The sequence below is a fragment of the Lipophrys pholis genome, assembly GCF_963383615.2.
Source record: "Lipophrys pholis genome assembly, chromosome: 1".
Lineage (NCBI taxonomy): Eukaryota > Metazoa > Chordata > Actinopteri > Blenniiformes > Blenniidae > Lipophrys > Lipophrys pholis.
The window spans coordinates 43670161-43697483 of NC_137635.1; the positions used below are offsets into that span (position 1 = coordinate 43670161).

The 27323-nt window shown below is 41.3% G+C and overlaps 1 protein-coding gene across 2 annotated transcripts in view; it reads right to left on the minus strand.

The window, feature by feature from the left end:
* Window positions 1-27323, minus strand: part of pigk (phosphatidylinositol glycan anchor biosynthesis, class K) — a 92560-nt gene that overhangs the window by 50972 nt on the left and 14265 nt on the right. The window contains exons 10-11 of one of the 2 annotated variants that reach the window (XM_080463289.1): window positions 21041-21116; window positions 4353-6266 (exon numbers count right to left, since the gene is read on the minus strand). In XM_080463289.1, the coding sequence (XP_080319415.1) occupies window positions 6150-6266; window positions 21041-21116 (193 nt within the window). In that variant the 3' untranslated portion in view covers window positions 4353-6149. Of the gene's footprint in view, window positions 1-4352; window positions 6267-21040; window positions 21117-27323 lie in introns of those variants that run through there. The other variant, XM_080463290.1, reaches the window with a different exon arrangement.

A 27323-nucleotide genomic window follows, 5' to 3' on the forward strand; every position in this document is an offset into this window, starting at 1 on the left:
TTGAGGAACTTTTCAAGGCCTCTGGCGCTTCATAGAAATCACAATAAATTGTGCAAAATGTCTTTTCAAATTGACAGAAAGTCAAGAAATTTCCCATTTCGTTAAACAGACAGTCGTTAAAAATAAAATATGAATATTTGAGCTGAAAACCAGCAAGAAAAATGTAATTTAAAGAACAGTCTGAGTCACGCTCCATAATAAATAAGACAAAGCAGAAAAAAAAAAAACTAAGGGTCCAAGTTTATTTCTGAAACATGTCCTGATCTTCATCACCAGAAAGCTGGATTGAAGACCAGGACACAAATGTAATGCCCGAGTTATGAAGTCCATCAAAATTCTGAACCAGCGCATCAATCCCACCATTAGGATGTCAATTAAACATGAAAGGCCCATTTTAATTAAGCCAAGTCTCTATTATATTGTAACTGGTTAAAACAAAGCAGAATGTTAGTGGTCATGGAAGCTTGGGAATTTGGAGACACACTTTCAGCAGGATTTCTGTCATAACTGAATGAGAATCTCTCTTCTCTCCGTGAAGCCTGCGCAGAGATTTCTGGTTCATTCACCTGTAAAAAGCCTCAAAATGGCATGACTCCCCTTCAAAATACAGACAGTCTGTTCTTTTCGCACTTGACTCTGAGTTAAGCCAGTCAAAAGAAAAGGGCAAAAATAGAAACTTTTGATAAGAGTTTCACCTCTTTAGGTGCAATTTGATGACACCTTAACATGGAGTGACGCACCACTGCCTTTCTCAGTAACAAACTAATACCTGATCACCACCACAGAAAAAAGAAGACAGTTACAATTAATGTGACCTTGTTACTTTTACATTAGTGCCAGAGATGTATTCACGGCCCCTAAGTCAGGGTGTCCAACTCATTTTAGTTCAGAGGCCACATGCAACACAATTTCATCTTTAGTGGGCCAGAGCGGTAAAATAATGCCATAATAACCTTTAAATTTAAACTTTAAAAGAATGTATTTGTTGTGACACAGAGTCACGCATGTATTTATTTTTGCAAAATCAAACACTTACTTCTAAAAATGACAACAATCTCAACATAAGGCCAATTTTATTGCAACCTTCTGGTGTGAAATACAGTGAAATGTCCCCCCAAAAAACGTCTCCTATAGCTGTTGCATTATGGGTGTTTTTACAGAGTCACCTTGTCAGCAATGACATTGAAGCTAATGCCAGTTTCCCATTTTTCATGGCAGCATCACCGATATCGCAGCTCGGGTCTCAGTGTTGTTGTGTGCCCTGCTTTTGGGAAATTTGTTTACAAAAATCAATGTTTCAGTTTGATTGTTTGCTTGGTGGGTTGGCGGGCCGATAGGAGCCTCTTGCGGGTTTGTTTCGATCCACAGGCTTTATGTTTGACACCATTGCATTAAACAAAACGTAGCTCACCTTTCTAAGATCTTGTTTATATGTTGTCTATCTCGGCCTTTTGTTGCTGCTTCATCTCTTTTTTTCATTGAGCAGGTGTTAAGCCCAGTTCTGCATGACTGCTTGAAATTGTCTCATGGGTGACATGAATTTCAAAGGAGGTCATTTTAATAACGAGCAGATCATAATGCCTGTGCAGCACCATTTGACGTCCACCTAACTAATGAAACTTCACCAGTGGCTGCTTAAAAATACAAAAAGTAACTCCAGGACGATCTCGTCGGATATGAAATGCTAAATTTGGCAGACTTGTCATCCTCCAGTATCTAAATAAATTCCACAATGTACAGCCCACCCACCCCTAAGAAAACTTACTTTATGTAGCCTATGGACACAGACTGAATTAAGGACCCGGCTACATTTAACCTATCGCTTTTCACCAGGTGAAAGTCTGATTTCTGTGAGGGAGCCTTTCGTCAACATCTAGTCAGACATTCACTCTTGACCTTGGAAACACTAATTGCGTTACTAGCCACAGTTACCAAAACTGTCTCCAAGGTTGAAAAACAACTATCAACCGCCTCAGTTTTAATATTTATCCTGAGATCTAACGTGACAAAACTATTTCCCATGCTTATGAATTTACATTTAAATTCCCTTTGCTGTCTTGAACTCAGGCTCGCTTTAAAATACATTCGGCATAGATAGATGAACTTAAGAAAATGCATGTTGATTGAAGAAAGAGACGGCGCAATCTGCAACCATCCACCAGAACTTGGCCTCGTTGTATTTGCGTTTTCTCATTCCAGAACTCAGAAATACAGTAAGCGAGAACAGCTGTGCCTGATTTATGCCGCAGTTATTGTTGCAGATGAGGAAGAAAAATCTGCGACCGCTAAAATTACTATTATCATTCCTATGAATGATTGACAGCACAAAGCCTCGCTGACAGGCAAGCAGCTGGATATCCAAAGTTTCCAAGGAAATTGGACAACCTGTCAGACACACACCGTCTCCGAGCAGCTTGTGTGAGCTTATGCGTAAATCATTAAATTTAGCAAGCTGCCACAAAGGGCTAATGTAGATGCTGCTTCACTTCTTGAGACAATAAGAGTGTGTGTGTGTGTGTGTGTGTGTGTGTGTGTGTGTGTGTGTGTGTGTGTGTGTGTGTGTGTGTGTGTGTGTGTGTGTGTGTGTGTGTGTGTGTGTGTGTGTGTGTGTGTGTGTGTGTGTGTGTGTGTGTGTGTGTGTGCTGCCACCGCTCATCGCTCAACAACCTGTGTGACATATTTAGAGCATCCTGCCCGACCCTTCAGGCTGAAATACCTCCACCTGTTCGGAGATGGCTCCTCTAATATTGTCCTGTCACTGGGTTTCTTCCCCGCCAAGTCAAGTGTGAAGGGAGAGGCAGACACTGATCTTTATTAGCATGGGGGAACCGCGGTGAACGGAGAGCACAACGCCGCGCTGGAAGGCTGAGAGCATTCAATTCTGAAGTGGGAACGAGTGGCACGCAGCACGTGAAGTCCATTCTGAAGTGGGTTTCAGATCAAACAAATCCATCTGAGATACAGAAGCTTTCATTGTTATTGTCTACGCCGCCCGCCTGATACTCGCAGACTGTATGCAGGGACTTGGATCCAGTGGGTGCTCCGTCTTTTGAAAGATGAAACTGGGAGAATATGAAAACTGCATTTGAATTGTTTGGATTTTCTTTGTTTTTTTTCTTTGTGAGAAAACAAAAGAAGAGGACTGCACATCAATTTCAAGGCTTTTCTCTATAGCATGAATAAGCTTTGAACATAAACTCTGTCAGGCATAGCTTCAAGGTTTCTAAAGGCAAAAAGCAGAGCTGGAATATCTAAATACTATTACTCCAGCACAGTGGTTTTTTTAAGGTGAGGGGTGAGGCAGCGGGAGAAGTCAGGCCCCGAATTACGGGACATTTAAAGTTAAAACACACTGTTGTTGCATTTTCGTTTCAGAAAAGTTTTGTGTTCACACGGCAATGTTTTGAAAATGATGTCCGTTTACGCGGCAAAGGTGGAAAATGATGTAGTTTTCACGTTGGGCCACTAGTGGGTGCTGCTGTTTTTATAAAGAAACCACACACATGTGGGCAAAGAACATATAAACATATAAAGAACATATATATATATAAAGAACATATAAACATAAACAATGTTTAGCACACAGACATTTGTATGGACAGACGACCAAGTTGGATTGTCATTACGGCGACTATCAACACTAAATCCACCAAGTCCCAGGAGAATATTGCCTGGGAGTCATGACACTCTGGAGGCAAACACTGTTGTTATTGTTCATCTACTCACAAATGTGCAGAAGAACTATTTTCTACAGCCGTGGTGCTCAGTAGCAGCGTCTCCGCCAGATAGACCGCACGGCGCTTAAGCGTTTCCAGAAAGTTCCGTTTTCCCCAGAGACGAGGCATTTTTATAAAGTTGTGTTTTCTAACGTTTACAATATAAAGGAGTTGGAGCATTTTCAAAAAGTTGCATTTTCAGTGACTCTTAAGCACCATTGTCGTGGAAACGCAACGTAGGTTTTCTGTTTCCACTTGAAAAAATCTTTTTCATTCATGATCAAAAGAAGTAAGTGGAGAGTTCAGTTATTACTTGTTTAGTTAAAACACTTGATTGGAGAAACTGTAAGTGCAAACTCAGTGGATTTCAAAGTAAGGGGTTCGGGCGGGGGGGGGTCATGAGAAAACCGATTTAAATTGCTATATTTATGCTCAGCATAATTAAATTTCTAAAATATGTTTCAAAGGCTCATGATACTAGATACTTCAAAGTCGAAGTGTAATGGCTTGGTTGGTATGATTTATGCCTTTGAGTTTGTAGTGTTATTTTGGTAGATGAGATAAAATGGCACACTGTCAGTGGGAGTCCGTCGTGGTTTTGATGCCTGTCCACAATGAATCCAATTACGCACAAGTGCATTGATCTCATTCTGCCGTTTATTGGAGTCCACAGATTTTCATGAGTCCTTTTAACAAACATGATGGTTCAAAAATAAACAATCCCAACAACATAATCTTAAATCCTCTTAAACAAAATAAGCAAAAACAAATGAAAAAAAAAATGTTTGGTGTGACGCTCCCTGACTCATCCGCAAACAAAATCACTCCACTTGTGTGTGTGAATCCCTCCAGAATTAGTTTCTCCACCGACAAACGACATCACAGAAACACATTTACAAGGAATAAATTGAGTTAAGTCTCTTCTTCTATAAAGCCAGTCTACATAAATATTCTATGAGTTATAATTTCAATCACATTTGTTTTGCTTCTGATGAACCCAAATTTTGATTTTCATAAGCACCAATAAATATTTAAAAAAAAAAAGGCTTCTTCAGGATTCAAACAGCTGTTAATCATATTTAAGGGAATTGCTCGATTTATTTTTAGCCGACAATTTCAACTGGCTCCAAGATATTCATAGAAAATAGCCCAAATCGTCTAACTTCTTATTAATAAAGGCATTTAAAGTGTCCAAGTGGTGAAGAAAAGAAACGGTGGTCCTGCTGGAAAAGAGCTTGAGGAATCAACTCACATGAAATAAGAAAGAATAAGCGTTGCATAAATAATGTGTTTAGAAAAAGGTACACAGTGGCTGACGAAGCAGCAGGCTCCCGATTCATTATGGTTTCATTTTCAACTTCATCTGTTTTCCACTTGAGCCACAAGAGAGAGTGGCAGTGGGCAGCAGATGGGCGGGCCCTTGTGACAAGAAGCAAAGATAAATGACAGCTGGTTCAATCCACACACACACACAAACACAAACAGACACGCGCGCACACACACGCCATCTCCAGCAAGGACCCTAATGTAGAGTGCCTGCACAAAGGAAGAATGGAAAAGAAAAGCAGAGGAAAACACGTCCCTGCGAGAAGATTTATTTGGGACGGCCAGCGGCTTACTACGTTATCACTCACTTATCGGCGCTTCGGCACGAGACGCAGAATGAGCGGGGAAATAGCTGTCCATCACCCAGAATACAATCAGCGGAGTACATGGCTCGAGAGCTAATGGATGTTTCCACAGGGAGGGCAATTTAGTGAATGGGAAAGTGGATGGGTCCATCATGCGAGATGGGATTATATGCGATTGTTATCCTTCACAAGTGCGATATGACGGTCAAGGGGTGTAATGTATATGGACAGGGGAGACATTAAATAGTAATCTCTCCACAGCCCACTCTCAGCCAATCAGCCTGTCCTCGTCCCACATTTTCCTTTTTCTGACCGAGCAGACGTTCTGAGTAGCACTCAAACAAAAAGGGCTGCTGCTGAAATATGCAGAGCGGCGCGCTCTCAAAAATAAATTAAATTCTTATCTTCTGACTCAATTCAGTGCATTTTTTTTTATCCAAATCAGCGCAGTGGTGGAATGACTTACCAAAACACAACAATTAACACTCACACAGAATAAATATGCTCAAGTCCTTGTGAAACAAAACACACAAAACTGTAAAAAAAAAAAAAAAAAAGAAAATATAAACAGCTGCATGTTGCACTGATCCCCCTTCACATAAAGTCAAACATAACTGTTTACATCCATCACTAGAGCAGAACCATCCTGGAAAGTGGGGCGAGCACAGATTCATGGTGCCATTCATCTTTCCACAAAAAGCCTGTTACAAATCGCACCTTCCCTCTAATGCCCCTTCAGTAAAAACTCCCGATCCGCAGCTTTTACGCCCTCTGATATCCAGCGGAGGGAAACGCCGAGGCCTCAGAAAATGTGTTTGAGGTGCTTGATGCCGTATGTCTTGAAAAACACCAGGAGGATTAGAGTCCACAGGCCCAGGATGAAGCCATCAGGAGGATGCCAGTCCTTCTGCTTGGCTTTCTGCAGGGAGGCAGGTGAGACAAGGTGGGGGAGGGGGGAGGGGAGGGCGGGGTGAGAATGCAGGTTAGTAACTGTGTGTATATTTCCCCTGCTGAGGCCAGCGCTGATTGTTCTGTCATTCACACGGGCAGGTCGGCCCAGAATTACGCACACACTCGCTTTATCTCTCAGCACACTTTTAAAAACTTTAACTATCTGCTGTCACACACACACACACACACACACACACACACACACACACACACACACACACACACACACACACACACACACACACACACACACACACACACACACACACACACACACACACACACACACACACACACACACACACACACACACACACACACACACACACACACACACACACACACACACACACACACACACACACACACACACACACACACACACACACACACACACACACACACACACACACACACACAAAAAAGCAGGTAGTAAAGCTCATCAGTACACCTCCCCTGACTTGTGTTTGTCCCATTCACTGCCACATCATCACTTTGTGTATGATTATACTTTTAAATCTGCCGTATTAAACATGCATCTCACAAGGAGCACATTTATATGCTAATGCAGCGGCAATATTCCGCAGAGAGATGAGATTTAACCTCTAAAAAAAAAAAAAAAATCTTCCCAACTCTTCGGCTGGCGACAAAGCTCCAGATGGGCTGCGAGGAAGCACTTAAGAGATTGCTGTTATCCCTCGCAATACAAGCTGCCATTATCCAGTCAGGAAATCGCCCATCAGACAAGACATCTTCCCCAAAAGCCAGAAAAACCTTAAGACTTGGCGGGCAGGATGAACGCTCAGCGAGTGCCCCCGAGTCTGGCTCAGGCACAAAGTCCACACGTACAGCTGTGCGACAACAAATATTACTGCAAAGCCGCCAAACAATACCTTTGGAGATCTGTGTGTGGTTGGTGTGCCGCAGCGGTACTACAGCGCTCCGCGTCTATTCACTCCCCTTGAAGCACATCCATATTAACTTGGCACGCACGCTCAATCACAGAGCAGAGGCCAGAGCCGCGCTGACAGCAGACTGACAATCCCGGGAGGATTCCATTCCAGTGTGAAAGTCCAGTCCAGAGTCATTATTACCCACAGCATCGCAAAAGGAGCACAGCTCACAGGCAACTGTTCATGAGCAGTTAAAGTTCCCTGGTCGGGGGGCAAGCAAGGGGACAAATCGACGACCCCGACTCTGAAATCACTCCTGATTTTACAGCCGCTCAAAGCACACAAAGTCTTTCACTGCAGTTTGTTTGTGGCAACTTTACATGTTTAAAGTGTAATTAAATCTAAGGTGGGCGTCCTGCTGGTGGAGGTCAGGGATCTTCAATCTTTTAAGCGCTACTTATGTCTCGTAAGATTTATACACATAGGTAATTTTCAGAAAGAATGAGTGAATATGCATTTTTTTCCACATATTAAACATTAACAAAATGTTAATACAGAGCACGTAATCTGTATATTCATTTAAATCTACATGCAAGTGCATGTTGTATTCCTGAATATTTTCATAAGACTTTTTCAATGCCTCGAAAGCATTATCAAGAAAATCAAATTATGTAGGTAAGCATGTGCACATTGTATTCTGAAATATTTTAAACATTTAGCGCATTACAAAAGTTGTGAAATGGAGCAACATCAACAGAAAAAAAAACCCACCATGTGCATCTTAATCTTTAAGAAAGTGTTAAAGACCATCATTCATGTAAGATTACTTTCTAAAAAACAAAAACATTACAAGCTTATGCATCTGTACTCATAAATATCTATATTTACAGCACTGCAGATGTTTGATTGGCTAGTAGGAAAGAAATTGGTTTAACAGCACGGGACTTCTGAATTTCTGATTAAAATTGCAAACCGATTTAGCAAAAACAAATAATAATTACCCCCCCGGAGAGCACCACCCCCTCCACACAGCAAGAATATCTCCAGTTTGATTCTGGGTGGAGTCTGCACGTTCTTCCCGTGTTTCTCGAGGTCCTCCGATTTCCCTTCAGTCGAAAAGCATGCATCTGTAGTTAACTGGAGTCTCTAATTTGCCCGTGGAGATTAAAGGGTTTGTTGAAGTAGTTCATCTTTTCTCAAGCCATTGATCGACACACAAACACACACATCTGAGCAACCCTCCACAGGCTCAGTGAGAACATGCAAGCCTCATACAGTAAGGCCCTGTGTCAAGAAGCAGGTTTTAACGATGAACCTTCTTGCTCACTGGTGCAGCAACACGTCGCCCTAATGCCCGGAGGGACGTATAATAGTTCATTTACTGTGCAGCTGCTGCCTTTAAAAAAAAAAGCTTGAGGTGACAAACACAACAAACAAAACATCACTTCAGAGCATTTAGTGTCCAAGAAAGTGGCAAAATAATAAGAATCCGTTTCTGGACGTGGTGTTTGTTTTCTTTAGGGAACACGTTGGTGTAACATCGAGGTCTTTGTGGAAACTGACCTCCGCGTCGGTGTGACAGGTTTGTAAGACTAAAGAAGGAGAGCCGTTTACGCTCTTCAGGCGATTGCGCACTAACAAATAGTGCATTTCATCACCTCTAACAAAACTCTTAAAGCCAACAGGGCCTGCAGCAACACGTGCAGGACCGGTGCAAAGTTAATGCATTTATGAGCTCTCGTCAATTTAAAGGAGTGAGACCAATGAAACGCATCGTGCTCCACAGAAGTGGTGAAAAGCTGAAATCGGGCTCAGCGGTTCACAGGCAAACAGACAAAGCTGGGAAGTAATCCTTGAAAGAAAAGCAGAAACAAATGGTTGGCTGAGGACTTGACGGCTTACATCTCGCAAACACGCTCATTGCATGAATAAAAGACGTAACTTGTTTATATTGATTGAAGTGATCGAAAATAAGCTGCTAATGAAAGAAAAAGTGACGCAGCTGTACAGGAGTTAGTATTGCTCTGCTTGGGTGTTTGTACCTGCAGCTGCTTTTAGGGCTTTTATCCTAATAAATACATGCATAAGTAAACTTCATAACACTCCACTTAAGTATTCTGGATTTATATTTAGGGAAGATTTGAGAAATCCCCAAAACCATCATTTAAATCTTCGCTCAGTAATGTGAACGACTCCAGTGGCTTAAGAGAAATAGCAATTTTGTGGAACCGCTGGGCACAATATTACAACTCCCTTAAATGAGGTAGTAACTTATTCACCATGCAGATACAAAGATATTTAATGTAATCTTGGTGGCCGACTGCTGGAATTTCATTTTTGAAGAAACCGAATCGCCTTGAGATTAAACTTAAATAAGCAATTCCATGTTGATGAATATCCTCGTATATATAAGCTACAAGTTTAATAGCTGCTGAAGTAGCATACAGTATATAGAGATAACTTCTCGGCTGTGTTTGTGTATATATAATAAATATTCATATTTATAAAAGGAGGGGCTGAAAGTACTGTGTTGGGTGTCGAGTGTGACTTTTAGACTTCTGTCACTTTGCAGTGTCACTTCCAGAGGAATGAATATGCTCTTCTACCTCGTGAAAACGATCCATATAATTTATTAGTTTAACACCTCTTAGTGACTTGGGCGAGAAGGTAATTTTCATTAAGCGTGTTGGGCTGTGCTCTCGAGCCTCCACGCGGCGCACTCTCTGCTCAAGGCTGTCGCTTCAATCTAAACTCCGGCTTACGTGACAACGCTGCCAATTCCGAATGTGGAAAGACCGAGGGGGCAACTAAAATTAGATTACGTCTCACTCCAAATTTATTTAACAGCTCAATCAAGTCAAATCAATGAAGCTCCGCTGCCATCCAGAATGCTAAAAGCACCAAGGGCGAGTTGTGGTTTGCAGAAACCACATCACACCTGGGCTGCAGGGCAGGCGCAGAGCTGGACCGAGTTAGGAGTCCAGGTCTAAGATGGAAAGCTGCTTATTCTAGAAGTGGCGTTAACACGACAGATAACGCCCAAAATATCCTGCTACTGACGGTTTGATGTCTCGCCACAACCGCCAAAGGCAAACTGATTAAAATAGGAAAAGAAAGGTAAATCCAGCTCACAATGAATATTTGTACTCATGCTTATGTTCCCGTTTAATGTTAATTTCCTGCACTCAGTCACAGATGCTTTCGCCCTGCACTGTATATCTTCAGTCAATTGTGTCAGACAGAACCCAGGAGCTCGGCGCCTCAGCTGACTGACTTGACAGAGACAATGAGGCTCAAAGTGAGAAACGGGATGTTTTTAGCAACTGAATAAATGGTGGTTTTTGTGAGAGATTGACAGAAACCACAGGAAACATGTCAGACAAAAGACGGATCTTGGTCTCATTTCTTTGACATCAGACTAACAGACGTCGAACTCGGCGTTTAGTCCAAAAATAGTCCCGTGTGAAGGCCTCCGTTTTGTCATCAGCTGCCTACAACAAACGCAGAGGTCTTTTGAGAACGCGCCGTTTTCTGACAAAGTTGGAATCCTTTCATTTATTTTACATGAGATATGGGATTTACATGAACTGATTCTGTGTGTGCGTGTGCGTGTGTGTGTGTGTGTGTGTGTGTGTGTGTGTGTGTGTGTGTGTGTGTGTGTGTGTGTGTGTGTGTGTGTGTGTGTGTGTGTGTGTGTGTGTGTGTGTGTGTGTGTGTGTGTGTGTGTGTGTTTTCAGTGCAGTGAGGCCAATGTTTATCAAATCCAATCACACCATCATCTCTCATCTATGGGGAAATTGTTGATGTAAGAATGGTGTGAAGGGTTTTACAAATACTAGAATAAGTAATCATGTGGGGGGTTTTTTCAGGCACTGTAACGCTGCGCTCGCCAGAAACTCAATGATGCTCAGGGACCAGGAAACTGTACAGGGTTTATCAGACAGGATTTTAAAACACACAGCAACAATGATATCCCGCAATTTTGTGTTCGTATAAGCCTGAACTACATAATAATTTAAAATAACAATTATAGGGGAGGACATTCAGGTTGTGGGGAAACCGTGCAGAAAACACTATTATCCACGTAGTTAAAAATCTAAACTGTGTATAAACTAGAAAACATAAGATCCTTTTTGATAATCTTTGACAGCAGTGAATAAATGAACAAGCAGACTTCAGACCAGGGCTTCTACATCAGAGGGTCTGGGTCATAGATGCATTTGTATGTACATTATAATTGTGTATAGACAGTTTATATTGATATCTAGTATTGTAGCCTGCGGAACACCAAGTGACAGCAGGGGATAGGGGTTGGAGGGTGGGGCAGGATCTTATTGTATCTGTTTATTTCTAAAATAAAATAAAAAGAACTTTGAAAGAAAGAAATACATGACAAAACGCAACACTAGAAGGATGATTACAGGTAACAACAAAACACTAACACCGAGCAATTTATCCTCAAGGATTTACCAAAACTGTAATTATTGAGAAATGACCTCAATTAGCAGTACTGTGACCCAAACATGCTGCTGCTTTAACCTCACCAGCCTCTAATTCTATTAGCTGAATAAATGCTCTAAAATGGAAACTCACCAAAACAATCAGGCAGATAAGAAACAAAGAATAACTCAAACAGGGACACGGACTCATTCTAGTTCACTGGGTTCATCAGTCTGAAAGAAAAAGAAGAAGAGAAAAAAGCATCTGTCTACTGAATGTGGTACACTACCAACAAGCCAAACACACACTCGTGTGGCCTAAAGAGGCTGCGCCGTGTCCTCCGAGGCTTTTATACTGCCAGCTTTTAATGAACGCAGTGACTGGAGCTGGGTCACGTGGATAATAAAGAGGGAGGCATCACAGAGAAAACACATGGGGGGCCTGTGTAACAAACCACTAAATCCAGAAGATTAGGTGAAGGTCTGAAGCTGCATGAAGTAATGGTGCCACACTTTGTCAACCTCAAAGCCAGCCATCATCTCTGAATGACCTTCATTAGATCATTTATTAGATTAATTCATCACAAGTGCACATGACACAGCTTTCACCTTCTGATAGAAGTCCTTCTCAACACTCAGGGTAGGGATAAAAAAAAAATATTGACTTGTAGTCAGCATAGGTAACGTAAAAGTAAATATTAGTTAGTGACAGAGTGGAACATGTATGGTCGACTTGCTGCTGACAAATGTTTTTGTTTCCGTGTAAATGCTTGGCAGAACTAGTTAAAACTGGCAGTGCACCCTGTGTCCATAACAAAAAGCACTGCAGCATCAAGATAATAGAAGACTTTGTAAAATATTCATGGCACTGATTAGATTGAAACTGATATCAGTATGAGCATCGGCAATCGTGTTGGAGAGTGCCGCTATAGCAGATTTTTTTTTTTTGTGGTTAAGTGAATAGGATTTTTCCTTCTTTCAGTTCAGACACCATCCACGACAAATTCAAAGCCAGCAATTAAACCTAACATGCATATCATTGGATGCCTCCAGAATCATTCAATGCCTAATATTAGTCACAATTATACAGCAACAGAGCAGCGTTTGATGTGTTGCTGACACTGCAAGCTGAGCCCTCAGAGTTCTGAACGCACACGTCTGTTCGGGTTCGGCCGAAACAGTGACATCTCCCGAAATCCCAATTAAATTTGCCAGCACGCTGCAGCCGTCATCCTCTGTGTTTTCTGGTCAGAGGGACATGACGCGCTGACATCAGAGATCTGTGCCACTGCGATGTTGACATAATCACATGGAAACTGATGTGCCGGTTCAGACTGTGTCATTGCACGGTCACTGGCTTCTCACGCCGTCTACTCGGGGCTTGACACACATTCAGTGTGTGTGGGGTCGCTTCGCTCTCGTTGCACTACAAGCATAAGATCTACTTCGCAGAAATGAGAGTTGGGAGACTTTTGGCTGCGGACGTAGTGACAATATGGAGGACATGGAGCAGAGCGGAGCCGAGGGGTTAAACACCCGGAGCAGGAGGCGCAGGCCCATTGAAGACACTCATGAGAGGTGACTGGGAGTGTGTGGCCATCAGGGGCAGTTGACCTCTATGACAATTGCTAGCAGAGATGTGCGTGGATTGGGGGGGGGGGGGGGGGCCCTGGGTAAGAAGGAGCAAAGGGAGATGGATGGACTGTGACAAGAAGCCACGTCAGCAGAGCCGGCAGAGAGAGGAGCATATGTCAAGAGGAAAGTGAGAGGGGAGAGAATAGTATCAAAATGTTAGAAGAAAGAGAGCAACATTCACACAGAACAGACACTATTTATATGACGCTCAGTGACATCTAATCATTCCCATTTTATATATAAAACTTTAGCCAGACAGATTTCAGAGTTTGGGAATCCCCGTCTGACAATCTACTATCAAACATTGAATGTTTTTTGTAAAAAACGAATAAGTAAATAACATATAGTGATTAAATGAAAGGAGAGTTGATCAAATAATCGCAATCTTTACTTGAGTACAAATACCTGTTGTAGAAAAGATGTTTGTAAAAGTAAAAGGATCAATTTAAGTTATTTACCTAAGAAGTACTAAGCACTGGTTCTTTAAATATAGTGAAGTACAAAAGTAAATACTAAAAATGCATTTTTAACTATATTCCTGTACACTGCCTTTCAAAGTATCTTGAACATTTTTGGTGGTAGAAAGAAAAGTGCATGAATTTATGTATGAACACACAATTACTGTCATCATATTACAATGACAGAATGAATAGTGCAGCCTAAACATTTCAATGAAAAAGATCATGATTCGTATTCTAGTTTTGAGACACACTTATTTTGTACATTTAAAGAAAGTAATAAATATAACCCGGCACAACACAAACTATTTGGATGTTATTTCAGAAGGAATTTCATATTAGACACAGAAACGGCGTCCTGGATTTCAACTTTATAGATGTAACTTCATCGCTCCAAAAAAATATCACGACTCAAAGCAGAGAGCTGAGAAACCGACTTAATTACAGTAATAAAGTACAAACTATTTCTTACCATTTTACACTTAAAGGCTCAGTAGTAGTAATCAGACTACAATGTAATTCAAATTTGTGTTTCGAAGAATCAAGCTATGACTGTAGCTTGATATCAAAATCATGTTGCTTTTCTAGCCGTTGGTGGCGATAAGCTCCTCTTCGGCTTGTGATTGGACCATTTTTGGTTGACCTCCGACCTCCGCAGGCCACAAAATATAGACGAGCGAGCGTTAAACTCCCACCAGTAACTCCAACACTCAAAACCCTGCCTTCAACGTGGTGAAAATTATGGGTTTTGCTTGAGCAAGACAGACGATTGAACGATCTGCTCAATTTTGAGGTTAAGCTATAAATAAATAAATAAATAAATAAATATACTTTAGAAGTTAAATTACTTACACCCACACATACATGCGCTTTCCACTGTTGGAATGACGACGACACCCTGCTGCCGTTTTAGCTCGCTCCGTTGATAAACTACAAATTCAGTAAACAAAGAAGGATTTTGTCGTAGGTCCGCCTCTCCTCTCCTTCTGTCATGACTTTCAAGCCAGATCCTGACAATTTATTGTAGTCCAGAGAAAAACTCAAAAACTACAGCTTCAAAAATGAACATTTTAGCTTTGTAACAGTGGAATCGATAGCAATACTGGACCTGATGTACCTAATGAATTGATCTGTGATAACAAAAACTCCCCGGAAAATGCTCTTTAGAATAACATTTTCTTTATACCCATTTGTCCTGGTATTCCAGCATCAATAAAAATAACGGAGATAACAGCTTTGGTTGGTTGGCGTCGATCTTGTCTAAAATGAGCTGAGCTGTGAGAGATTGCATTCCAAGCTTCCATTGTCCAAATATTAGATTGAATTTTCTTGTTTTGTCCAAGCAGCAGTGGAAATTTACTAAGAGTTCCTAATCGTATAAAACAGATAAGCATCAAATCCTCACGTCAGAGAATTTGACACCAGTCGACATCTGGAGTTTCTGCACGACGACAGTCAGCGAATTTAATTATAAAAATGACTAATTGTTTGTCAGTCGGCAATCGCTTCGACGAGTGACACATTCCTCAGTTTAAAAACTCCTTTTTCGACGAGCAGAGAGATTTTCACCAAGAAATGAAACAAATGGAAACAAAAAGCAGCTTTTAAAAGAAAATAAAAAAAAAATCTAAATTGAAGTCGACAGATACCAGAACGAACAAAGGTAAGGTGAGAGGAGGAGGGGGGAGAACGGCAAATGTTTCGCCGACCTTCACCGACTCCAAACCATTTACATCCCACAGCCAAAGACCTGCTCCAGAGCCGTCTGCATTACAGACGCATTGTGTAGCGCGTTCAGTTCACCAGTAAAATCAATTAACAGCTACCCATCTGATTGATTGGAGCTAATTAACATGGCCATGCAGGATGCTAATGGCCGTTGAGGGAGGTCTGAAACGCCCTGCCAAACACCAGCACTCCAAGGTCAAAGCTGCAGTGAATTTATGTTGTGGGATGAAGGCGCAGCAGCAGCAGCAGCAGCCGCAGTGCTCTGCCAGGACACCTCGCTGCATCGCCGTGACATTTAAGGCCCCGGCAAGTGCTGAGCTATTCGAAGCAGTGGGTGCATTATTCTCTCATGAAACATGTTTTGCTTTTCTCGTGGATATTGTTTCTCGACACCGAGTATCAGAGCAAATTCCAACTGCTATTTGATTAAGCAGCAATTATGAGAGCGGGTTTGGTCTGTGATCCGCCAAATCCCAACATCCACAATATGAAAAGTGCCATTGCTGCAGCTTGAGTGGGGGGGGGGGGGGATTTGGCAACGGATGGGAGGGGAGGCGAAGCATTCATTTTCACTGTTTCCATTTTCAATTCTCTGGAGCCGTATGGGGTGGCGTCAAGCTGGCGAAAGAACAAATAACAATTTGACGCCAGAGACCAGGACTCACAGCAGTGAGGACTAATAAAAAAAAAGAAAAGAAAGTACAATACACAAGAAAGAGGGAGAAAGAGAGAGAGAGAGAAAACACCTTGTGAGGTTGTGAAGTGAGCATATTGTGATTAGGCCCTGACAATGGAATGAGATGTGAGAAGTTGCAAAGAGAAGGTGGCAGGATGAAGTGCCGCACCCTGTCACCGCTGGACAGACAACTGCCACCGGTGACAAGGCAATAATCAACTCTTCACACACACACACACACACACACACACACACACACACACACACACACACACACACACACACACACACACACACACACACACACACACACACACACACACACACACACACACACACACACACACACACACACACACACACACACACACACACACACACACACACACACACACACACACACACACACACACACACACACACACACACACACACACACACACACACACACACACACACACACGAGGGGGAGTCCGCCACCATACAGTAGCGCCTTATATTCCTACTGTCAGTCACGCCGATGACTTTTATATTTACAAGTTATCACACGGTCTGCAAGCAAAAGGGGAAAAACTAGTTTTCTTAAAAGATAAACCCAATACAAAGATTTGTTTTTATTTCAGTGGCGCAGTTTAAATAAACTACAGCCTCCATGGGAACATTTTAGAAATCTTATGAGATTCAATCTCATCTATTTCTTCAGTCGAGTGCATCTGATCAACAGCAACAAAGGGAGCTGCTGCCTCCGCCGCATGGAGATAGAGATATCTCAGCGAGTGCTGCTCACCATATGACAGCTAATCAAAAAGAAGACAGCTGTCAATAGGCTTGATGAACATTGGTCACTCCGCAGCAGTGCAGATTTACGATGGTGAGCGAGCGGAGAGATGATTCAGTCTGTCAGGACTCCCATCTTCAACCCAGCAGGAGTGCTAGCCGATAATCGAAATCTCTGCCAGAGGTCGCCGGGTTGACTAGCGTGTTTGTGTGTACGTGCGGGTGCATTTGAAGAATGGAGGCAGGTGCTGGGTGGTGAACACAAACTCAAGGAAATGCGGTACGGAGGTGAAGAGACGGGAGGGGCTGATAGAACAGTGAGCCCAGAGATGAAGCTGGTAAGCGGACAGAGGAGGAAGACAACTTCAGCACGGTTTGTACAGGCGCTCAGGTGTGAGCAAAGGCCAGCGGATCTGAACCTGGCCTGTGTTTGGAGGCAGCCTTGAGCTGATTCCACTGAATGCCACTGGCTGTGGAGACCCCTCCTGTTTGCCATCACAACACTCAAACTCCCGACAGAGCTCAGGCCTGTGGTCAGCGTCATTTCTTTTAGGCCAGCCGACTGTGTGCTCACAGCAAACTGGTTGAAAGCCAGCAGTGTTTTCAGAAAGGGGAACCCGAGCATTTTTTTTTTTTTTTATGAACTACTGGCTTCATTCAAGCAAATTGACCTCTGCTATCAAGACCAGCAGCTTGCTGTCCGCTATGTGGAAATGAACATGACCGTCAAATCAAATGACAGTAACTACCGCGTCACCGCGGTCGCTGAAGTTCAAACATTTTCAATTGTGGCAATTTCAGATCTCTGTGCCACTCACTATTGGTAAAATTGTTTTAATGGAAAAAAGAAAAAAAATTTCATTTTGAAATACTAGATCAATTTGTAAAAATAAAGCAGTCTATTTTCCAAGTAAAGAAATATGAAAATGGTTTTTGGGGTCAATTTTGCTGAATATTCGTATATTTTCTTAAAGAAAGGTCCCATTCAAATTGTTCAAGAAGCTCTCGCTTGTTGGGTCTCATGATAACTGTTGGTATGCGAGCTGAGGACAGCGCCAAGCAACCGAGCTGTTTAAATCGAGGCCACAGGACAGTTCAGCCCATTTTTGAATATCACAGTTATCGACTTTTCCTGGGAGAAGCGAGGTGAGCTCTTTGAGGATAACTGATGCTTTGTCAGCCTATTATATATACAAGCAGAAGGTCCTAGCCCCTTTTAATGCATCATTACTAGTGGTAACTGACTAATGGTAGTCATTGTTTGAGCAGCTTCACACACTCAGAGAACTTATACACTTTTAAAAGTTTCTATATTTTTTTTTTTTAATGCTAAATAATGCTAACAATGAAATTATTTCATTTTATTTTATTGGAATGCAAAAAAAAGATATTAAGTTTTTCCAAGGAAATTGAGACTAACCACAAAGAATATTAACTTCCTTGCTTGACTCATCCTTTGAAAATCACATACTTAACATTTGCAAGATACATGACATGGTGTGTGTTTAGGTATTTGAACGACTTCTCAATTGTCACATTCTGCCTCGCATCAAAAGAAGATAAAGCTCCCCCATCTCACTCGCAGGCAGAGTCAACACAGTGACGATGACAGTGCTGCCACGATTCTTGTATTTATTTCAAATGGTTCCAATCTTGCAAACCAAGGCATGGTTCAGACAATTAAACAGTCTCATCACCCACTTCATCTGGGGGAACTTCCTCTCCGCGAATTAAGAGAACTTCCTTAGAGATGCCCAAGAGTTTCGGGGGGACTGGCCCGACCTAATTTCTTATTCTACTACTGGGCAACCAACATTTCTAACTTTAATTACTGGATATCAATGCATGAAAATGAGATGGGACCAACACAGGCTGCAATTGATCTTGACTTCAACTTGCCAATCTCACCAATTTCCATCCTAAGTAGCGCCCTGTCTATCAATGTAAGTCTGAAAAATCTGGGACGAGTTGTTAGGAATTCCCTTAAAATGTGGCTACAATTTAGAAAGCACTTTCACTTTCCTAATACAATCACTCTTCTCCCTCTTATACAAAATCACCTGTTCCCACTATCCCAAATTGACAACGCTTTCAAAACATGACACAGAAATGGATTGGTGTTTATCAAGGATCTTTCTGGAGATGGCACGTTTGCCTCTTTCGACTCACTACAAAAAGATAAGAACATCCCTCAAAGTCATTTTTTTCAGATATCTACAGGTACGCAGCTCGGCCAAAAAAACACTTCCAGTTCTCCCTCTTGCCACCTAACAAGGTGCTGAATGCTGAATTTTGGAGCTTGACCCCGATGGAAAGGGGAGGCTATCCAAGATCTACCAGGCATTAAAGGGAAATCGATCCACCATCATTCAGAGGTACCAAAATGGCATGGGAGGAAGATTTAGGCATTACAATCTCAGATGAAACATGGCAAAATAGTTTGGGATGTATACACACTGCATCTCTGTGCATAAGACGTGGCCCGATTCAATTTAAAGTGGTACATCGCTTACATTATTCAAATTCTAAGCTGGCCAGTTTTTTATCTCGACATCAGCCCAAGAGAAAAACAATACAGTTCTAAAAAAAAATATATATATATATATATAAAGTACATAGGATGTTTTAAATTCCTCAGCGGTATTGGCATAGCATATTTAGGTCTCAGATTTACAGCACAAATATTTCACTCTGGATTACTGGTAACAAGAGATGGAAGTTAAACGAATCAACAACGTGAAAGCCGAGAGCACAGCTGAAAGGGAAGTGAACCAAATAACCTTTCTTTCCAGTTAAAGTGCTTAAACAGTACAGAAGATGGATTATGTAATATTTTAACCAAAAATTAAATCAAAAATACATTGAAAAACAAGCTGAACTTAATAAGCATGTTGCAGGGAGCTCTTCCAAAGCTGACATGCGGACCCTATTATTCGGAAAAACCTTTATTTAAAAAAAAAAAAAAAAAAGAAGAAGAAGAAGCAACTGTGGTGCGGTGCTAGAACAAGCCAAGAGGAAGTTTTTGAGTGAAGTCTCTATTTTCCCTTTCACTTCACACTGTTGTATAAACGACCTTACCTGAATGTCTTTTTTTACCTTCAACACTCTTCAGTCAGACTATTTCAATTCATTTATTGTACCATCATAATCAGACATAAATCAAAACGTGAAGCTATAGACTGTTAAACAATGAGCTGAAAAGGTGGCAAAGATTTGCTGCAGAAATGAAGAAAATTACAAGTAACTATCTTGTGGTTCATTCCTCTGCTGTCATTTGATCGGAAACGGGTGATTTGGAGTTAATGAGTTCAAGTGTTTTTTTTAATTCCTGCGATCTATATATTTGTGCATCTATCTGCATAGTTTTCTACACATGTATGTTGAGCAGAAGCCACAGCCTCCATGTTACACTTTGAGCTTTTGCGAGTGTGCTTCACCTTCATTAAATGTAATACAGGGTACATATTCATATCAGCCAGTCCACACTGTTAAAAGCACGAGCTGCTCAGAGGCAGACGAAGCCCAAATGTGAGCAACAACAGTGTCTGCTCTTGCCTGTGGCAAAGATAAATGTGGCTTCTTTACGTTTCAGAGGCACAAGTTGAGGTGGAATTTTTATGAAATTATTCTTTTAATCGGCTCATAACAGGCAGCCTTATGAGAGTGATACAGGACCAAAGGCAGACTTTTGTGAATGCAGAGCACATGCTGTAAAGGTGGATTGAGGCGGGAGAGGTGTTCATTTGTGAAGGTCGACCCGAGTGAAAGCCACAATCCCTTTAAGAATGAGGTGAATGCACAATCCTTTGCCACAATCCTGCCTATCTATTCTGCAGGATTTCATGGTGGCCCCTCCACACCGAGACCAGGAGGCAGTTGCATTTCACACTTGGAGCTGTCACCATGGAAACGGCACAAAGACATCTGTTGGTGGATGTTGCACACAACTTTCCACTCTGTATCTAAATTGAGGACGAGCTCGGACATGCTTCACATCAAAATATAAATAACACAAAACAAGAAATATTCCAGATAAAAAGCATCTCTCAACAACAACAAAAAGTGAACAATATGGACATAATTTGTGTGGTTCTGAGTGTCCCCATCTGATCCTGGGATTTCTATTTGTCTCTTACCTGATGGATGATCTCAGACACCGGCAGCTGGTCTATGTATGAGTACATCGCATCTTGCATCTGTCCACTCACAGCACTGAAAGAGACACAAACACACGCACAAAACAGCACGTTTTTAGCTTTTAACCATGAGAGCAAATTGCACTCTCGAAAATTCAAGAAAAAAAACGGCATTATTCAGTGACGAAGAAAATCAGTCAGCCAATTTCTATTGGCAGCGTGTGTAGCCAAAGGGTGTGATTGACACATTATTTCAAAGCAGAGTCAGTAATATGCTGCACAAATTGATGCAAATTAACCTTCTTTTTTTTTCCCGCCATATGAGGTAGAAAACACAAATCTTGATAATACCAGGTGTGATCAGAATGGATCTCCTGTGTTTTACTATGAACCGAGGCAAATTAAACCAACAGAAAAATCATCGTTTGTAAAGTGGTTTGCAAGCTAAAATCATTTCTTTGAGCTTCCCACTCACCACCATTTTACTGTAGCAATTTCAGAGGTGTTAGATGAGCTGCAAACCCCCCTGTACCATCCAGTGTGTGTGTGTGTGGGTGTGTGTCATTTTTCCTAAAAATTGAGTGAACGTCAATACAGCAATCAATGAAAGTGAGCGGAAGCTTAATTGTCACAAAGGGTTTCTTTCGTACCGTTTGTTCGTTGATGTTTGCTGCTGATGCTACAAACTCTTGGTTTGTTCTTAAAATTTTGTATAAAAGGAAAAAAAAAAATACAGAAAAGCGAGCTGTGATAATGTTAATTGGTACTGAAAAGAATCTCTGGATCCACAACAACAATGGGGATAAATCTGCTTGTGAAAGCAAGTAAGTTACTACAGTAATGGAGAGGTCAGAGGTTTCCAAGCTTGACACACATCCTTGGATAAACTACATTACAAATAGGAGAATATATGGTTTTGACACAGAAGAATAAATGAAAAAGAAAAACAGAAAAGGCTGTAAAGGAGTATTTGTTAGTAACGGGAGGGCCATGTCTCAGTGGCGGATCATCGAAAGACTTTTTTCAAGCGTGGTTTCTGTGTGGTTTCTGAGCAACAAACATGTTGTAAAAGTACGTGATTTCTCCACAGCAGCAGCAAAGAAAAAGCTGATAATCTGCTGCTGGGAAACTTTGTCGTCGTACACTGGCCTTGGATGCAAGGCTACAAACAAACACCACATGAGTGCCACAGCAAAATGAAAAATGCCTCTTGCTTTCCTTTAAGGAAGTGAACCCTAAGCACATCTAAAGTGTAGGTTAGAAATGCAGCCATGTTTGTACTGAAGCATTCATGCAGCATTTTCAGCAGTAGTAAAGACTCGGGCTGAAGTTGAACTCCAGTGCATTGCTCAAGGACAGTCAAAAAGTTTACCACACAGAAAAAAATAATTGGCAATTATGAAGCCAGAAAAAACCTTCTTTTGCCATTTGATCAATACTATAAAGACAAACTTTTGAAAATGTGAAAAACACTTATCTGTGGTCTGTTTCGTACGATGCATAATCATTAGAAATGAATGGACTTCTGAATAAAAGTGACTAAGAAGCTAGAAAACAATCGACAATCAGACAAAGACGATGTTGGTTTCATCAGATTTGTTAGCAGGTTTATGAAGGAATAAAGCAAGTATTGGATTCTTTCATCTGAAATCACGTCTGCATGTTAAAAAATAAGCGACAACTGTAATTGCATTTATTTGTCTTACTTTGCCCACTGTGGTCCACTAAGGAAATCAGTGGTCTGTCTTATTTTGCCTGCAGCTCATTCACAATGCAGCGGTAACACTTCCTAAAGATACCAAGAAAAGAGGTGCATTCTCCTCTGTACACCGAACTGGCTCCTCTTTACTGGTTACCCACATAGTGCAGAGACATCTCTTACTCAAGTTCAAGGAGATGCTCGGAGTGGCAGCGACTTTTTTCTCCTCGATCTCCACCTACAGACCAAAAACATCTGCTGACCAAGGAATGCTCACGTTTAGAGCGATCGATTTAAACAATTTTTACAAATTAATTGCACAATTTTCTGTAATTAATTGCAATTAATCACATTTTTTCCAATTTAGGACTAAAGCTTGTAATCGTTATTTATTTATGGAAAATCCTGGAATTAATGTAGACTGAACACATGTATGAGTATATATAGTATATTTATATACAAGTATCTTCAAATACTTGCTTTTAACTTTGGGTGAACACTGTGGATATTTTTGTTTAATTCGGAGAGAAACAAACATATAATAGAACAAAACCCAGACTTATATGTTAGAGTGCCGGTCCAACACCTTTGAGACTTTGAATATCTATAGAACCAAGATGTGAACTTATAATAAACTGTGAAATCCACTAATACAAAAAGAAGCGACGTGCACGCACGCCTCCACCGGCTGCTCACGTGACAAAAGGTTAGAAAGAAAAAGTAAACAAAACTGCATTCATTGCGTTATTTTCTTTTAACGAGTTGAACATTTTAAATTAATCGCCACAATTAACGCGATAATTTTGACAGCACTAATTAAAATATTCACTTTTGCAATCTTTAATTTGTTGAATTACCAGTTCTTTGTTTATAACTTCGCCCCTATAGATTAACCAATGTACGCTCAAATGGATTATTCCATTTGAGCGACAGTTAAAATCTGCTTTACAGATGGACGAACTCCTTCAAGCAACATTAGCAAAGTGTTTAATTAGCAACAGTTCACACATAAAAGGCGGACAAATAGCAGATTTAAGCTTGCCTTCATTCTTTGAACGCCATTTAAAACTTTGCTATAAAAATAGATGCACTTTTTGTTTGACTTCTTTATCTTTCATTTGAAATTATCAGGTTGAGAATCTGAAAAATCTGATTTCCCTGGACGCTTTTCTTTAAGGACTTGGCCTCAGTTTGATTGATTCATCTTGTTTATCTTCAGTTATTTCTGAGAGGAAAACCTACGTGCTCCCGTTCTTCCCCTCGCTAACAGCTACTTATTTAAATTGTGCATTTTTGTCTTTTGTTCCTGACCAGGAGCACTTTGCAATCTTGTCTGGGTTATTTACAAAGAAGAAACTGTTTTTCAGAAAACCCGTTGCAAAGCTTCAACGTGTAACAAGAAGAACAAATATGTCATTACAGCCAACACTTCAGAAATTCTCAAACTCATTTTAATTTGGGGTCTGCCAACTCGCTTTTATTACTGTGCAACATTTTTTAAATGTCCCTGTGCGTGTAAAGACCACCTGCAGCATCACAGAGCTACACAAAGGAGTCCTGGCAAAAGATTACAGCGGAGTCGGCGATTTAAGAGAGTGACTAACTTTCACAAAGGCTCGGGCCAGACAGCTGCTGATAAAGTGGGCCACATCACACCATGAGCCGCCGCGACACTCGCGCTGCAGCCGACTTGCTGAGAAGAGCAACTGCTTTTCCATTTGTCTCTTAGTTCACTTCAAATTATTCAAACTCAACCCCCCCCCCCCCCCCCCCCCCCCCCCCCCTCTCTGGCTTTTGCTCCCTTGGCCTTCCTTCTTCATGCTCATCGGTTCAACTTCATTTCTTTGACGCCGTTGCTTCCCGACACGTCTGTGTGGAGGGGTGAAAGTTGCACTGACAGACAGGAATGCATTTAGGAGCGAACGGCACTGGCTGGCAAGCAGGGAGACGATGTCCCGCTGAGCCCTTTATGTGCTGCGAGCTCTTTCTGCCACTGGAAATGTGTCACGGAGAAGAGCAACATCTCACTACTGTGCCTCTGCCTCCTTTTTCACTGAGCACCACATGTGAGCTTTAATTCAATTCAAACCACAAGGAGATTCATTTTTTTATTTTTAGAGGGGAGGATTTATCAAACCACTTAGCTGATGCTAATGGATGCCCAACTCCAGCTCTGGTACGGCTGCTGTGTTCAGCTGCCATCTTTTAGTGCAAACATCTTTTCCTTTTAACATGTGCTCTGTTAATAATCAATTCATCTTCTCTCGAATCAAAAATGTGCTGCAGCTCGCAAAGTTACATTAAGTTTACTCCATCACTCAACCGGGGAGGAATTCAGCTGCGCATGCTGCGGGAGGACCGGCTACGGTCAACAACCACCTGTTGCGGGAGTGAGCGAATACACAACTTTGTTACACGAATAAGCCAATGCATACAGAAACGGACTGAAAGGATGCATTAAAACGTCCTCTCTCCATCAAGTGCCATCAGCCTACTGGAAGAAGAGGAACGTCTGGGAACACACTAAAGGAGGGGACGGCTTGGCCCGCTTGATAGATTCCCGACGCCACCTGTCCACATGCCGAAGTGTTCTTGAGTGACAGCGCCTTGTTGTGTGTGTGTGTGTGTGTGTGTGTGTGTGTGTGTGTGTGTGTGTGTGTGTGTGTGTGTGTGTGTGTGTGTGTGTGTGTGTGTGTGTGTGTGTGTGTGTGTGTGTGTGTGTGTGTGTGTGATTGATTAACGATGTAAGGCACTTTAGGACCGCTCAATAATAACAAGGTAGAAATGGAGACCAGACATGTATACTCACATACATCTATCGAATCAGAAGACATACAAGCATCAACACGATGCAGTCTAAGCCAATTTTAAACTTAATATTTGAATTCACGTCGGGGTTTGGACCGTCGGGGTTTGGACACACGTCTCCTAAAGATCCTGTTTCTGCAGTCTGGCATTGGAATAAGTGGATGATAAAATCTAATTCCTAGTGGAACTACATGAAAAAGCAGGCCTTGTGTTTATTGATAGTAGGCTGCTACTCATAATCTGTTGAAGATGACCCCAATTAACCATTTGATATAAAAAGAAGCAATGGGGGGGGGGGGGGGGGGGATTAAAAAATCATAAATTCAGCTGCTGAATTCATCATCAATTACCAAACTCAACATTTTACCGATACAAGTGGACATTTTAATAATATTCAGAGCAGATGTGTCCTCCCCAACCACAATCATAGCCCCAATTAACTTCAATTTTTGGGGCACACCTGGCTCGTTTTGGCTGTAATTGAGGTAAAAGAGACACTTCGCATTTTAAAAATGTGTCTTTGCATAAATGAGGATTTTTGAGGAAGTGACTGAATTTATTCAGCCAGGGCCACGGTTTGAGATTCGAGTCGGTCAAAAGCGAGCAGAATGAGGAACTTTCTCACCTTGAGTAGTATGATTAAGGGAACAAATAAAACATTACAAAAACAGGAAACTCGAAGGTGTAGTGAGTACTACTGATGGATGGATGGATGGATGATGGATGGATGGATGGATGATGGATGGATGGATGGATGGATGGATGGATGATTATTGCATAAGTGCTATATTGAATGACATTGTGGTGTTCAAGGTTCATATGCTTGTCTCTTCTGGACAGCTGTATTTCTTTCTAAAAAGAAATATATAGAAATCTGAATTTATAACCATCACAAAGGGCATGCCACAGGGCACCATTTTAGGACCATGTTTGTTTGCAATTTTATTCAGAACTTCAAGTATTGTGTCCACACAGATGACACTGATTTATTGTGTCATTTAACACCAATCAGTCTGAGATTTTGAAGTTTAAGCTCATTCTGAAGATGATGAAATTAAAGCTAAGAAGCAGGTGCAACAAGCAATTCATTCTACAACCACAGAAACAGGCAGACCCATTCAGCTTGAAGGCATTTATAAAGACCTGGGCACCGTAATTTATTACAAGTTGTCTTTTAAACTTTACATTTATTGTGTTTTCAATAATTTAAATTTAAAAAATGGATTTCAGCCATAATTTTACCTCTACCTAAAATATTGTCCAAAAATGTCATCTATTCCATTCTATAATAAGTGCTTTGGCAATGGCATTATGGTTTACAAGGTTTGAATGCTTTTGTCTTCTACTTAACTAAACAAGTTTCTGTAACTATAACAATCATGGAAAAATAGACATGTGAAAGATCCTCAATAAATTCTCTGCTGTGATGTTGAAAAAAGTACAGCTCTTAGGCTTTCTGAGGTCTTGAAGCCATCACAATGTCTGCTTCTACTATTCTTGAAAGTAGAATGACACAGCTGTTACTGTAGTGCATCAGTAGCAAATGAATCAGGGGATTGCTGGTTTCTTGCATCAGATATGGAGATTTAAAAGAAAACAAAAAACTAAACTCTAGGACTGAATTTGGGCAGCAGCCAATAACACTGCTGTTCACGTTTCTGTGTCGCATGTTAAGATTAGCAGATCCACCGTCTTCCCCGTAATCAATAATAAAGTAATAGGGGAAGTCGTTTACAATGACTAACTTGCCAGAGGCCAAAACAACCAATGACTAAA